General features: G+C 39.7%; 1 protein-coding gene across 1 annotated transcript in view; it reads left to right on the top strand.

The window, feature by feature from the left end:
• Positions 1–14,260, top strand: part of atp9a (ATPase phospholipid transporting 9A) — a 37,600-nt gene extending 23,340 nt beyond the window's left edge. Inside the window, exons 19-28 of the mRNA XM_083919632.1 lie at positions 1,335–1,433; positions 3,656–3,745; positions 4,006–4,150; positions 5,335–5,399; positions 6,189–6,344; positions 8,766–8,830; positions 9,077–9,185; positions 9,286–9,343; positions 10,635–10,838; positions 12,516–14,260. Coding sequence (XP_083775758.1) covers positions 1,335–1,433; positions 3,656–3,745; positions 4,006–4,150; positions 5,335–5,399; positions 6,189–6,344; positions 8,766–8,830; positions 9,077–9,185; positions 9,286–9,343; positions 10,635–10,838; positions 12,516–12,652 — 1,128 coding nt within the window. The 3' untranslated portion in view covers positions 12,653–14,260. The remainder of the gene's footprint in view (positions 1–1,334; positions 1,434–3,655; positions 3,746–4,005; positions 4,151–5,334; positions 5,400–6,188; positions 6,345–8,765; positions 8,831–9,076; positions 9,186–9,285; positions 9,344–10,634; positions 10,839–12,515) is intronic.
• The last annotated feature ends 254 nt before the right edge of the window (positions 14,261–14,514 follow it).

Here is a 14,514-nt window from a genome sequence, read left to right as displayed (position 1 = left end):
ATTTTTAAGTGGTTTTGGTTGGCTCACTCCATATATTTCACCACATTTATATGTTAATGAGCATTTGGTTTTGTGCTCACAGTCACTGTGGTGAAAGTTGGGCTGATAGTCCACTTTGTTCTTGATTTTAAGAGTCTGTTCACCGGAAATATGTAAAAACACATTTTCTCACTTGGCTCCAGAGGTATCTAGCAGTGGAGATTGGTTTAGTGTTATTTGCTTATGTTTTGGAATATTTGCGTCAGAGATTGTTCCTGCAGTTCAGTCAATGGAATTTAATTTCAGCTGCTCACAGTGTGTAATAAAATAAAATAAAGAAAATTAAAAAGCTGTATTCTAACTGAAAAAGAGTTCATGTAACTCTTGATAAACCACAGAACATGCTGCCAATCCTTTTCTTCTGTAGAATAGCTCCCTTAGAAACTTTGACTGTGTGTTCTATGAAGTAACAGGAGCATTGTTCCACAGAAGACTTGTTACTGATGATTTTTTTTAAATGTCCCTTTTTTCAACTCTGGGAGCAGTTCAAATTAAATCAATAGCCACCGAATAGAAGTGGAGGCAACCTTCTATAAGCAAGAAACGGCTTTTCAGTTATACGGTATATTAATATTAATTTCCATTTTCACTATCTTTTAACCAACATTATTCCTGATCATAACTTCAAAATATGCGTTCATTTTCAGAATCAGTTTGTTTACATAATGCCGCTGCTGTGTTTCTTGTGAAAAACACAAACATTTAATTATTTTTTGTAAACTTAATATTAGGATTTTTTCCCACAGTCAATGTATGTCAATAATTAGCAACAACGTTGATTTTTGATGCTTTGAGTCAATCAATTTTGAGTATCTGTGTTTTGGATACACAGTTTATTATAGATTTATAATAGGAGCTGATATTGAACTTAACAAAAACAAAATTTGGAAAAGATAGGAGTCAGACCCTCGCCAGTATAAATGCCATATGCATTAACACAGCCAAGTCCTGTGATGCACAAGGGTTAAGAGTCAGTTTGAGACAGAATTTGGATGCTGTGATACCAATCTGGGATGCCTGGAGTTTGTCTTCTGTTTAAAGCACTACAATAAAGTAAACCATGTTTGACTGTAGGATATGGTCACAAACTTTAGCTCCCAGACAGACCGAGCCATTACGGGTTGTTTGAAGTCTGTGATTAGTGAGTCTTAGCTTTTGATTAACCGATTTAAAATGTTAAAACCTTTTGTTTCATGTAGTCACACATTCGATTCAAATTTCTTTTCAAACATCAGTGCCCCTTAGGAATTTCAAAAAATGATCTTGTGCTACATGTTATTCTGGATTTTGTGCAGGTTTGGATGCTGACAGGAGATAAGCTTGAAACAGCCACATGCACCGCGAAGAATGCCCATCTGATCACCCGCAACCAGGACATCCATATCTTCAGACCCGTAAGTGCGGGACATAGACCCCTCTTCCTCTCATATGGACATGAACTGGCTAATAGTAGATTTTAGTAGCACAAGGGTTCATCCCAGTTCAGTGCAGCACTGACAGTTTCCTGACTCCCTCGACCCATGGGCATCCATCCTCTTTGTGACCAAGGCCCATTAGCTAGTGGTCGCAGCCCCACGCAACTGCGCATGCAGCCCCAGCCAGCATCCACAGCTGAATAAATCACCTCCCACCAGTGAATGCATCCAAGCCGCTGTCAATGAGAACAAACAGGCCTTCGCTCAAACAGAGAGGAGAAACCAGCTGAACCACTCCCAGAGGGAACATGCAGAGGGCTCACTTCCTAATTTGTTTTGCAGGTTTCGGGCTCTTTCGCCACTTTGATAGTCCCCTTCTGCCTTCCCCTCTGGAACCGCGCCAGAGCAGAAGGAGCGCCTGCCATATAGGAAGGTTACAACTTGCGTACAACTGCGGTTACTGGAAGAGAATAACAATGGTTGGCACGGCTTTAAAACCTCTGTCCCAGTGGACGGGGGAGTGCTGACTGGGCCTGCAACACATACATCTGGATTAGTTTCCTGGTGGACACCAATGGCCTGATCTGGATTGACGTATGAATAGTCAGTGGCTGAAGGATATTCATACCACAGCATTACTCTTGTTGACAGATTAACACCGTGCCCTGTCAGTGCTGCATTTCTGGGACATTTTTAAGTCTATATTTGAACCTGACACAATAGTTAGGAACCCTTGGTTTTATTATACAGTATATTTCCCCATTCTAATTTAGATTGTATTACTTCATCCCTCCCTATTAAACATTTGAAAGCACTGTATAAACATAGTAAAGGGTTTATAACAGATTATAATCTAGTTGTTTATTAATGTATTTCAACATTCATTACTTCCCCTATGAAGACACATTTTATATCATTACAGCCGGGTATTATTATACTGTCGCTCATTGAGTGAGTGAGTGAGTATCTGTCGAAGTTGAGGACAGATAAATTCATAAACCCAATATTAATAGAATTGCTCGATATAAATATTTAGTATTTTATTTGTGGGTGCATTGCTTAGTTAGTAGAGCCATAATTCAATGTTATCATCTTATTAAACTTCAGTTAGATTTGTATCCTGATCATATGATTATCAATACATAATGCACACTAACAGAAAGTCTCATTGTGTTACACGTGATATATTTGCTCTGACGTAATGCATAAAAAACGGACCACAGTTCCTTTTATAGTACAATAATTCTATCATTTTATTTGTGAATTTGCCTACTTTTCATTGATTAATAAGGATTCACTGACTTAGTTAACGGCCAGATGCTACAGTCACATTAGGGCTGGGTGTCACCACTGATGTAACATGCTGTAAATTGTCAAAACTTGGTGCATTATTAAAAATCTTAATGCTTATATTAAGAATTGACCCCAGAGCAGTTTTAGCGTTATTGTACTTTTAATTTAACATGAACACACTTAGAGCAATCTACACAATAAACTGCTCCACAGACTCTACAGTCAGTGAGTGTGTGGCCAGAAAAAAGTGCTTTCTTTAGTGCAGAGGGTGTGGTGCAGAGACGGTACCTAAAGCCATACATCCTGAAAATGACCATGCCAGTGTTTTTGTCACCAAGATTCAGTCTAACTTAGGAGCGTTATTTATATCCCTTTCCGACAAGACATGACAAGAATGGATGACTTGGGTCTAAATATGCATAATATCTTCAATCTAGCTGTAAAACATAGCCCCCTACAGCCTCTTAGAGACAGGTATGTCGATCGATCTCAGGACTGTATGAATCTTTATCTATTTGAGTTGTAAAATAAAATTTAAAAAAAAAAAGAAAATGTTTTAACCCAGCCCTAATGCACATGCTTTAAACACAGTCTGATGTTAAAAAAATGAAAATGAATCATGATCGATGCATCCCCACTTGATGTGATGGGAAAAATACTAATATTGTACTGTTTTTTTCAGTCATATCATGCAGCCCTATCAGTTATTTAGTTGGATATCTGGCAGGTATTTGGTTGCTCTAATGTTTGCCATCATTGCAGCTGGAGGGAAATGAGCTACCATTCTTAGAAGCTACCGGTCTGATAACCATCAGAATGCAAAGGCTGACAGATTGTCATCCTTGATAATGTTTTTAGTGCGAATGTGTTTTGTGCATGCTTTATAAATGTGGTTGTCATTGCCATAGGTGACAACACGAGGGGAAGCCCACCTGGAGCTCAACGCTTTCAGGAGAAAACACGACTGCGCGCTGGTGATATCGGGGGACTCGCTTGAGGTAAACTCTTTTGAGTGCATCTGTGCGTGTATAACCCTCCTCCCACTGACTTATCTGTCCTGACTTGTTTTCTGTGTGATGCATGATAATATCACTGCCACAGAAGCATCTCTGGTGGTATCTGTGGTTAGAGTCACGTTCTAAAAACCAGTAGAAGTTCAACTGTAAGTTAAGTTGAGGCGTTTAAGATCCCCAGCTGAGATCAGTTATATGCGGTGGCCTAAGTTGCTCACTCGTCTGTTCTGGTGGGTTTCTTGCAGGTTTGTCTGAAATACTATGAGTATGAGTTCATGGAGCTTGCTTGTCAGTGTCCCGCTGTGGTTTGCTGCCGGTGTACCCCCACTCAGAAGGCGCAGATAGTCCGACTGCTGCAAGAGCGCACAGGAAAACTCACCTGCGCTGTCGGTGAGTGAAACTGTCCAACAGATTTTTAAGGGGAGGGGTTTCAGTTGTAAAGTTTTTAGTTGTTTCTTTTTACTGTGGGTTTTTAACATTTATCAACTTCTTTTCTTTCTCCACATCCTCCTCAGAACACCTCTATCTCTTACAGTCACAAACCCCGATACAATGCCATAATCAAGCAGAGCTGATTTAAATGTGCATTAATGCTAAAAAATACTATGTATCACTTGATGATAATGACACCTAGTGTTGGGTGATAATTCATATAATGGAACATCAATCAATTATTTTAGATGCAATTGTATTGTGTCTTTGGAATTAAAGTTGTAAGATTTTCATCTATTTAATTGTCTTTTAAGTTCCTATCTATCAAAGAGTGAGTTAAAACAGTGATGATTTATCATATGACTCACTAATGAAAGCAGTTGTTGCCTTTTTGCCGAGTATAACGGTCTGAGTGTCTGTGGTGACATTCCCCTGCTAGATGTAAATAAGCCGCCATGTTAGTGACGCTGCTGACAGCAGATGGTCTGTCAGGGCAGAAGTGAAATAGGAACATGTGTGTGCATGGATTTAAGAGGGGAACATATAGGGGACGGGCTGAAAGTAAAGAGGTGAATGTGTTTCAATAAAGTTTACTGAAGAGCAAAAAAAATAAATCTAAATAAATAGTCAACACACATAGTGACCATGGACGTGACGAGATGGAGGACATTCAACATATCTCAATTCTTATGGAGTACAACGTTACATTTTTATTAATATATTCAATAATATTTCAATTTCAATATTTTCTCAGTGTTATAACAGTAATTAACCCTTGGTACGTGTCTCGAATTATGGCAAGTTAGATCCTTGAATTTAATTGAACTTAAGGTGTAGAAACCCTGTGTTAGGAAACACATTATACGTAATACCAAACATCCTAAATGTCATCCTAAACTGAGGTAAGATATGAAGTTTATTTAATAGGCCCATGACCTTTTATCAGGCCAAATTAAGGGAGTGTCTCGTGAAGATACAATAAACCTTTATAAATCTCCAGAGGGGAAATTCTGTAAAATCTGAGTGGGAAATACACACACACACACGCACACGCACACGCACACAATAATCTCACTAACAGTTTATATTGGTGATTCACTGATGTGAATCCTGACACCTCCATGGCTTTTGTTTTCTCTTAGGGGATGGAGGAAACGATGTCAGCATGATCCAGGAAGCCGACTGTGGCGTGGGAGTGGAGGGAAAAGTAAGACTCTGTCCATCTCATCGCCTCACATTGCCGTGCCCGCTCTCACAGATTTTCACTTTGTCTTTCCTGTCAAGATCTCTCTCACGTTCAGAGACATGCAGATAGACATGCACACAGATGATTCCTCTTTATGAGGATCCATTGTCTGAGTAGAGGAAACAAAGATGACAGGATGCTTTTGAGCTTAAGTAAAAGTAAGAGTCTCTCATCAGCCTCTTGTGCTTCTTATAGTTCTCTCTGTCAAGATGGCTGGTTTGCTCAGACATGGAAATTTAGGAAATTCACTTATTTAGTTGAGAAGAAATCTGTCTGTTGAAAATAACCGCCAATTTGTGGTTTTTACCAGAAGTGATGTGCATAACTACTTCTTGGCTGGTTCTCAAATGTGAATGTTTTCAGATTCTTTTTTTTCTTCTATGACGGTAAATTGAATTGATTTCATTTTGGTTTTTGACTGTTTGTTGGACATCACAAGCAATTTGAATATATCAACTGGGGCTTAGGCAAATGTGTGATTGTGTGGACATATTTTACTATATTCTGGCATTTTACAGAACAAACGAATGAGAAAATATTCTGCAGAATATAATACATTTAACATGACATATTCAAAGTATTTTCATGTCAGAGAGTATTTGTCCAACATCGGATTTTTGTGTTTCCTAGTAACCAAGCTATATATCTGTCACTGTACGATCATAATAAGCGCCTAAAAGCCTGCTTCACAGGTCGGCACAGACTTCTGGTAGCTTGTCCTCACTGCCCTCTCTGTTGTGTATTTGACAGGAAGGAAAGCAGGCCTCGCTGGCCGCCGACTTCTCTGTGACTCAGTTCAAACATTTGGGCCGTCTCCTCATGGTCCACGGTCGGAACAGCTACAAAAGGTCTGCAGCCCTCAGCCAGTTTGTCATCCACAGGAGCCTGTGCATCAGCACCATGCAGGTAGAATACAGCTTAAACGTGGTGACATTTAGGTGTGTGTTCGTCATTCAGCATTCATTCAACTCATGTTGGAATTACACCTTTTAAATTACAAGTATTTTCAAGTTGCTTTGTCTCAGTTTTCTCTACAGTGTATCAAATTGCACAATTCTGACCACCAAATGCTTTACTCCTGGTTTTGACTTCAAAAGTGTACACAGCACACATAAAGAAAATATCAATTGATATTGACAATTTAAAGGTTCATCCATGACATATACTCATTTGGCGTTTTAAAATTAAAATATCATTGAATAATCAAATAATAATTAGTAACCATCAAGGTATGTCTACAATGTTAATTTCCAAAAGATTATAAAAATAGCCATGACCAAAAAAAGTCTTTTCCATACACATAGATACTATGCATATAGATGAGTGTGACTTTACAGTAAATCCTCCGTTCATTCAAGGCAAAAGCAATAATTAAGATTTCACTGCATCAGTTTTCTTTTTCTGATTTCTAAAAAGGCCAGTGTGCTCTGATTGGTCAGTGTTTCCAGGTCTTCCACATCTTTGCGCACATGGGAGAAGTTGACCTTCAGGGTTTTCCTGTTTATTTAAACCCAAACCACTATATTTTCCTAAAGTTAAAGTAGTTTTGTTGCTTAAACCAAAGAGGTTTCTGACAGAAAGCCCTGAAGACCGACTTCTCCCATGTGCCATCTGCACTCTCGACTTCTCTGCACCATCATTGCAGCTGGGGAATGACTGTAACAGCACTGTAGCAGCACTATCTACACAAACTACAGTATATAGTATAAATGTGACATCACAACTAAACAGAAGTCCTGACGGCTCGTTTAAAGACACAGTTTCTGAATACGGACTGTGTGCATTTCTCTATGGATTTAGCCTTTTGATACTTTAATAGTATTTATAGCATACAGCCCCTCATAATAAATAATGCTTTATAATAAAAAAGGCATTTTAATGGTATGTTTTACATATCAATCAGACAATCTATACATTGTAACATTTCAATATTAATCAAAAGGAAAGAAATTGCCAATATATATTTTTTTGTTTTTTCCTTTCCATCACCGCAATATATTTGACATGCAACATGCTGCTCACCGAGGTAATAATGTTAAAATAAAATGAAATACTTGCAAATATATTGATTAAGTAATCTGTGCACTATAAAAAGTCATACAGTCGTGTGTACTGAAGACTGAGCAAGTGATTAAGTGTCATTTTGTGTTTTTAAGGTTAGAATTCATCAGTCATTAAATACTATCAGATGTCTGAAAAAGAATGTATGCTATCTTAAAGTTTGGTCATATTTATCTACAAAGTCTAAAATCTACATGTGAGGAAGGAAATGATTGGGGTAGGGAGAAGTTTCAGGGGTGGTCATGGAAGGGTGGGGTGCACGATGACTCAGAGGGACAGCCCGTGGTGCCCTTCTGAGCCGGCTTCCACACACACACACACACACACACACGCACGCACGCACGCACGCACACACACACACTCACAAAACACCATCCCCAAGTCCAGTTCCCATGTCCCAGTCCAACCTCAGCCCCTGCTATAGAGGGACAGCCGTGACTCACTGCATCATGGACTTTGGGGTTTTTCAGGAGGCCGTTCTCCACATGCCTTACATTAACGCCAACCACAGCCGCAGCTGTCTGGTTTGGGGCCGCCTGGATGGTAGGCTGACTAGTTGACAAGTCAATAATGGTGACATACACACGTTCACAGACGCATGCTTGAATTAGTCAGTGAAGTTTGATTTTCTCCAGCAGTAGCGCTGCGGTAGAGTGACGACTATTGAGGTGTTGCATTTCATGTGCAGGGTTTAGCTCATTGATTTGTGTGTGGTTACCCTGTGATTTGTGTTGCCAAGTCCATGCTGTAGCTTTCATTTTGTCCTATTTCTCTGATCTAAACTGACTTGTAGTGTTTGGAAAGTGATGCCCCTAAATGTTTTTGCTGATCAATACTTTTTGCAATTCCAATTTTATAAAATCCATTATAACAAAAATAAATTACAATATTACAGTACAAATGTTTGTTTTTTTTTTAGCAGCTTTACACCTCTGCAACACACACCGTAGTCAAACCTTTTAACATCCAACAACACACACGTGAGTCCCCTCTCCAGTGTTCCTGCCTGTCTCTATGACATTACGTACCTAAAGACCACAAATCACCAATATTATTAGATCATGGTAGAAGTATGCTGCATGCTTATTGGCTCGCTGAAGCTGATGAGATTCATTCCTTAGATAATTAAATGTAGTATTGAATGAGAAGGCATTTTTCATGGAGGCAATTCGGTCGGTGCTTAAAGTATCAAAGTTCGATACCCTGCCCCATGAGTACTGATATGAAAAGAAGAGTGAAGACTTTATTCTTTTTCTGTTTCCCCAGGCTGTCTTCTCATCTGTTTTCTACTTTGCTTCAGTCCCACTCTACCAAGGCTTCCTGATTATTGGGTAAGATCCAAACTGTACGGTTATGACTTATCAAAAGAGCATTTGGCCGCCTTGTTCTCCCTGGCATCTCCTCTGTGTTGTAGCGCTGTTGAAATGTGAGATGTGGGAAAATCTGAATGTCTTGACTGGACTGATGCATTTCACTGCCGAATCTAACAATGAAATGTTTGGAACTTGTAGCCTGTGTGCCATTTTATCTGGAGAATACTCTTCACACTGAGTGACACATGCATTTGTCTGTTTCAGCTACTCCACTATCTACACCATGTTCCCTGTCTTCTCCCTGGTGTTGGACAAAGATGTGAAGTCAGAGGTTGCCATGTTGTACCCAGAATTATACAAAGATCTTTTGAAGGTATTTAATGGATGATTGCCATAGTGCAGGCAAATATGATATACACAAACATATGTGGAAAATGGCAAATATGATGATGCGTTGTGTTTTCTTTCCACAGGGCCGACCTCTGTCTTTCAAGACATTTCTAATATGGGTCCTAATAAGTATCTATCAAGGTGAGGACGAGTTTGCATTAACTAATCAGTGTTATTTGTTTCAGTTTAAAAAAGCAGGGCCGGTGTTTTGTGAAATCTGTGTATAATAGGCTACAGAGGCATCAGTTAACTGTGCATACAAAGAGTCAGTTATGAATTCAAACAGCCGTTCAGATCACTTGGTTGTCAAGACATCAGACCTCTTTAATCACTCTTTGCTCACTCCATTCTTTTCTTTTGGACCCTAATGCAGCTAGTGGACTCCAGATGCACCAAACGTTTAATCATTCAAATCTCTGCTGAATGATGAATCACACTTGATCGTAATTTTCTATTAGCATATGGTAACACCTAAACACTATATAAAGGCAGGTGCTGTGCCATGTGCAAACACTCTGACACATGACAAAGAACTGCGGAGGTTTCACCAAAACAAGGCTGTAAGAAGAACTTCAGCGGGAATGTTATAATCCGTAAGATTTTCATCTAGTTAATTGTCTGGTAAGTTCTTATCTATCAAAGAGTAAGTTAAAACAATTGAGGATTGACCCACTTATAAAAGATCTTGTACTCGCTGCTTTGCCAAGAAATAGTGTCTGTGGTGACTTCCCGCGCTAAATTCAAATGCGTTGCACAGTTAGACACTTTCTTCTGTATGTAGTTCCCCTTCTATCTTTGGACCTCCTCAGTGTGCCGCATCGATGCAGGTGAGAGCTAACGTCATGCAGTTGAGACTGTTCGGTTTCCAAAAGAACTCTTGGAGATGAAGTCCCAAAGGCTCACCTGCAGTTACATCTCACCGCCAAAGAGGCTGCTGAAAACAACGTATCTCATTTCTTATGGATTACAACTTTAAATATGTATAAAAGAAAATCACAAAAGTAAAAAATTAGACAATCGTACAGTTGAATTATATGGCTAAATATAGATTCAGTAGAATATAAATATAGTAATATAAAACGGTGTAAACAGTTTGTATAAAACTAAGTAAGTTTATGAGGTAAAGTGATGAGCATAAACGTTTCCTCACGTTGGACAAACAACATTAAAAACAAGATGTTTTTTCCTTGGTCAGAGTGCTCTTGACCACTCTGGAATGGAAAATTTTCTCTTACTCAAGAGAGGAGCAAAAAATGAAAACACTGGTGAAAGCCAGAAACCAATGGGCACTAACAAAATAAACAAAACCCGTGGATCCAAACAAAAATAAGAGAAAATGTGTTTGTATATATCGCTTCATGCATGAGGCCCATTGTTCCTGGATTACATCTTTAAAATATCCTCAGTTTGTGTCCTCTTTTAACTCTTGCAGGGAGCATCATCATGTACGGGGCGCTGCTGCTCTTTGAATCGGAGTTCGTCCATATCGTCGCCATTTCCTTCACCTCTCTCATCCTGACTGAGCTGCTGATGGTGGCCCTGACGATTCAGACGTGGCACTGGTGCATGATAGTGGGCGAGCTCCTGAGCTTGTCCTGCTACATCGCCTCGCTCGTCTTCCTGCACGAGTTCATAGGTCAGTAACACGTACATAAGCATCATGTTTCGCCCACGCAGAAGGTGACTCTGAGGCTGTAGCTATGCAGACGAGAAAACCAACGCCGTCTGGATTAATGTTATTGTGCTTTTGCCGACCTTGGAATAGTGCGTCAGCATTCAGCAGAAAGGTGGACGTGCTTATTCATATTAAATCTCTGGTGTACAATTAACGTTAGTATGCTGGATACGAGGAAGGTTAAAGGTGAGTGCATTGACAAAGTGTCCTAATGTGGATGAAGCTCAGGCATGCCGTAGTATCAAAGGGGAAATGCCAACAGTCATGTTAGTTTCCTGTGGACCGCCAAGGTTCATGTGTTTATCTCAGTATCAAGGTGCGAATGGAAGGAAACACTGGCAACAAGAATAATACTCGAGTGTGGGATAGAAATTCATAAGCATAGGAAGACTGAAACAACTTTGATAGCAGATTGTTGGCGTTTATATTACTCTATTAGAGCCGACATGTTGCCAGCTGTAGGAGAAAAAAATAAAAATCCAATTATAGTTGAGCCATATTAAGACTCGTGACATATGCAGTACCCTAAACGAGAGTTTTCCAAGCCTTTATTTCCATCTTTATGTGGGGTGTGGAGTTCCATTTTCAGACTCCAATCTGGACCACTGAGGATCATGACTGGCATGTGGTCAAGTGAACCCTTTCTGGACACTTTCCCTCCCTCTTGAAGTCAGACTGAAATAGATTTTAAAGGCTATTCTTCTGTGGCATGTGCAGTTTACACAGTTCAGTGGACATTTTACAATGAAATTAGTTTGAAAACTGTATATGTTTCATTTGCAGTCTCCTGCATTCAAGGATTGATACGGTTCCAAGAAAAGATTTTGTCAAGAACTTCTGAGAGAAATGTAATGTGACTTTACCAGGGCTGCAACCAACGATTACTTTATTAATCAGTTTATCAGGAAATAGTGAAAAATGTCCATCACAGTCCAAGATGTCTTTTGTCACTCCAAAACCCAAAGATATGCGGTTGAACAGCATTAAGAAGTCCACTGATAGGGCTGTGTTTTCCATTTATATGCCACAGACGGTTTAATGAATTAATATTTTTTGTTTATATTGAGCTGTTTACGGCAGAGTCATCTCTGAGATTTACATAATTTGACTCAAGTGATTGATTCTATTTTTATGTTAGTAGTTATTTTTGGAATAGGTTTATTTTCTAAATCATTTAATTTAAAACCAATACACAGGCCAGATAAAACATGAGATTAAACTGTCCTTAGAATGTAATACCAAATTTGGGCTTTTACAAAACAACATTTTTCTCTGCTGCCCTGCTCCTGGAGAGCTACTGCTCTGCATGTTTTAGGGATCTCTTTGCTTTAAAACACCAGAGTCTAATGATTATCAAACCCATGACAAGCTCATCTAAGATCATTAGAATCAGGTGTGTTGGGGTAGGAAGAAATCAAAAAGATGTAGGTCTCCAGGAGCAGATTGGAGACCACTGCCCAGCATGTTTATCCCCAAAACTGACTGGGGGACAGTTGTCTCAGTTTAGTTTGAGGGCTCACCCACAGCGATACATGATAAAACTGTTGACTGTCAAACATACAAAAATTCCCGCAGAGAAATGTAAGAAATGTCCGTCGGTATCCTCCATCCTGATCTTTGCCTCTTCATCCATGCCAGACGTGTACTTCATCACCACGGTATCGTTCCTGTGGAAGGTGACTGTCATCACTCTGGTGAGCTGTCTGCCCCTTTACATCCTCAAGTACCTACGCAGACGCTTCTCCCCGCCCAACTACTCCAAGCTGACCACCTAAAGATGGAGAGGATTTACTGTGAGGAGAACCAAAAGGCGTCCCTGTCTTCATCCAGCAGAGCCTGCGCTTCGACCAGAGAATCAAACGTGGATTCATCGTATTTAATTTGTCCTGAGAAGTTCCGCTTGGAAATATTTGAGACGGACAATGTTGTCAAGGACAGGTGGTTACTGAGAGTTAAAAAGCAGTGTTCCTTGCTACACGTGTTTGATGCAAAGACTAACTGATGATTTCTCCATGTGGAGAACACCTGCAGTGAATTGGAGGCTGAGTTAGTTTAACCGAAATTGCCAGCAGAATTCTGAACATGAAAGTGTCCTGAACAGACATGTAAATATGTGATGTGAAAACATGCTGCTATTAAGGCACAGAATTGGTTCAGAAAATCATGCATATCCAGTTTGTTTAATAACGTCAAAAATCATATCCTGGAAAGTAACTAGAAGGTGCTGGATGTCTCACTCTGTTCTGTAAATGTGTCATTTGGGCTGGGAACTTAATTTCTCTCATTTCCTGTCCATCTGAAATAGTCAAACTGTTTTTATTGTTAGACACTGAAATGGACGTAGCATTCCCACTCAGGACTTGATTCACACTCTCCTTAAACAGCGAGTTTGAGAATTATATGGTTAAAAAAAAACAAGTTTACTGGCTAGACTTTGCATAAAACACACGTCTGCAAGTTTGTGTATTTGTTTATGCGTCACCGCGATGCTGCAGCCCGACACGGCGGAGGTGGTGTGGTTGTTTATTTTAGCATGACCTGTGGTGTCTGATGTTAAATCTGTCTTTGTCCCTTTGTACGGACCCTGATTTGTTTTTGGAGCGCGAAGCCGCAAAGGAGTGTTGGTTATTTGCAGCCGAAAACCTTCCGCCGAGGCTCCCGACAGGGGAATGTGTGCAGCCTCTCATGTGGCCGCTCGGCAGGCCAGCACCGGCCACGCTTCAGCATTGCATGATGACTCACTGTAACAGTGACCTAAAGCCATAACTGAAAAATACCCCTGTGAGCGGCGTCCAACTGCCCCCCTTTAATGCTGTATAACCCAGCCCCCCCCCCTTCTCCTCTCACCTCTACTAACCTCCACAGTTGAGCTGTGAAAAAATATGGATCATATCTCTCTTCAGTTAAATACAACATGTGAATCTTGTCAACAAGTATTACTACTGCACACATTGAGAGAAGAAACAGATGTGATACCACACTCCTCATATTTCATTTCACTGGCGGTGTGATGGTGGAGATCCTGTAAATAATCAGCATCTAGCAGAATAACATGACTTTACCGATCACTTATTTCAAATTTAAAGAATGATTTCAATTTAGTTAAACATTTCTCACAGGTTAAATCTAAACGTGGCAAACCGTGTCCAGAGTGCCATAAGTAATCACGTCTCTAATGTGTTCAACTTTCTTAAATGATCCCAGCTGAATTCACTAAGCTGTTTGCACAGAATTTTTGGTTTTGCACAGCTGATTATTATATTTTTATGTTGTAATAGACATCGCAAAACATACTTGATGCTAAAATGATTTGGTTGCTTGTAAATAACCTGTTTGTTTTTAATTTATTAACATGTTTTTATTTAATGGTATTGATTGCACAGAACAAAAAGGGAGAGTTGATTTGATGTCAGTGTTGTGATGACGATGATTAATAAATCTTGTGTTTTCTTCTTGTTTGCCACTTTTTTAACTCAAAATGTAAAGATCGTTCGATAATGCTATTCCTCAGTATGTTACCATTTCCAGAGGGTTGCAGCAGGCAATGGGAATTCAGATTTTCCGTTTCATTTCATACATTTTTTGGCAACAGCCAGTAGGATTTGTGTAAGCTTGATGGAATGACTGTATGTTAGAT

The sequence above is a fragment of the Echiichthys vipera genome, assembly GCF_963691815.1.
Source record: "Echiichthys vipera genome assembly, chromosome: 9".
Classification (NCBI taxonomy): domain Eukaryota; kingdom Metazoa; phylum Chordata; class Actinopteri; order Perciformes; family Trachinidae; genus Echiichthys; species Echiichthys vipera.
The sequence above is the reverse complement of the archived record's forward strand: the minus strand, read 5'-3'. Positions and strand labels throughout refer to the sequence as shown.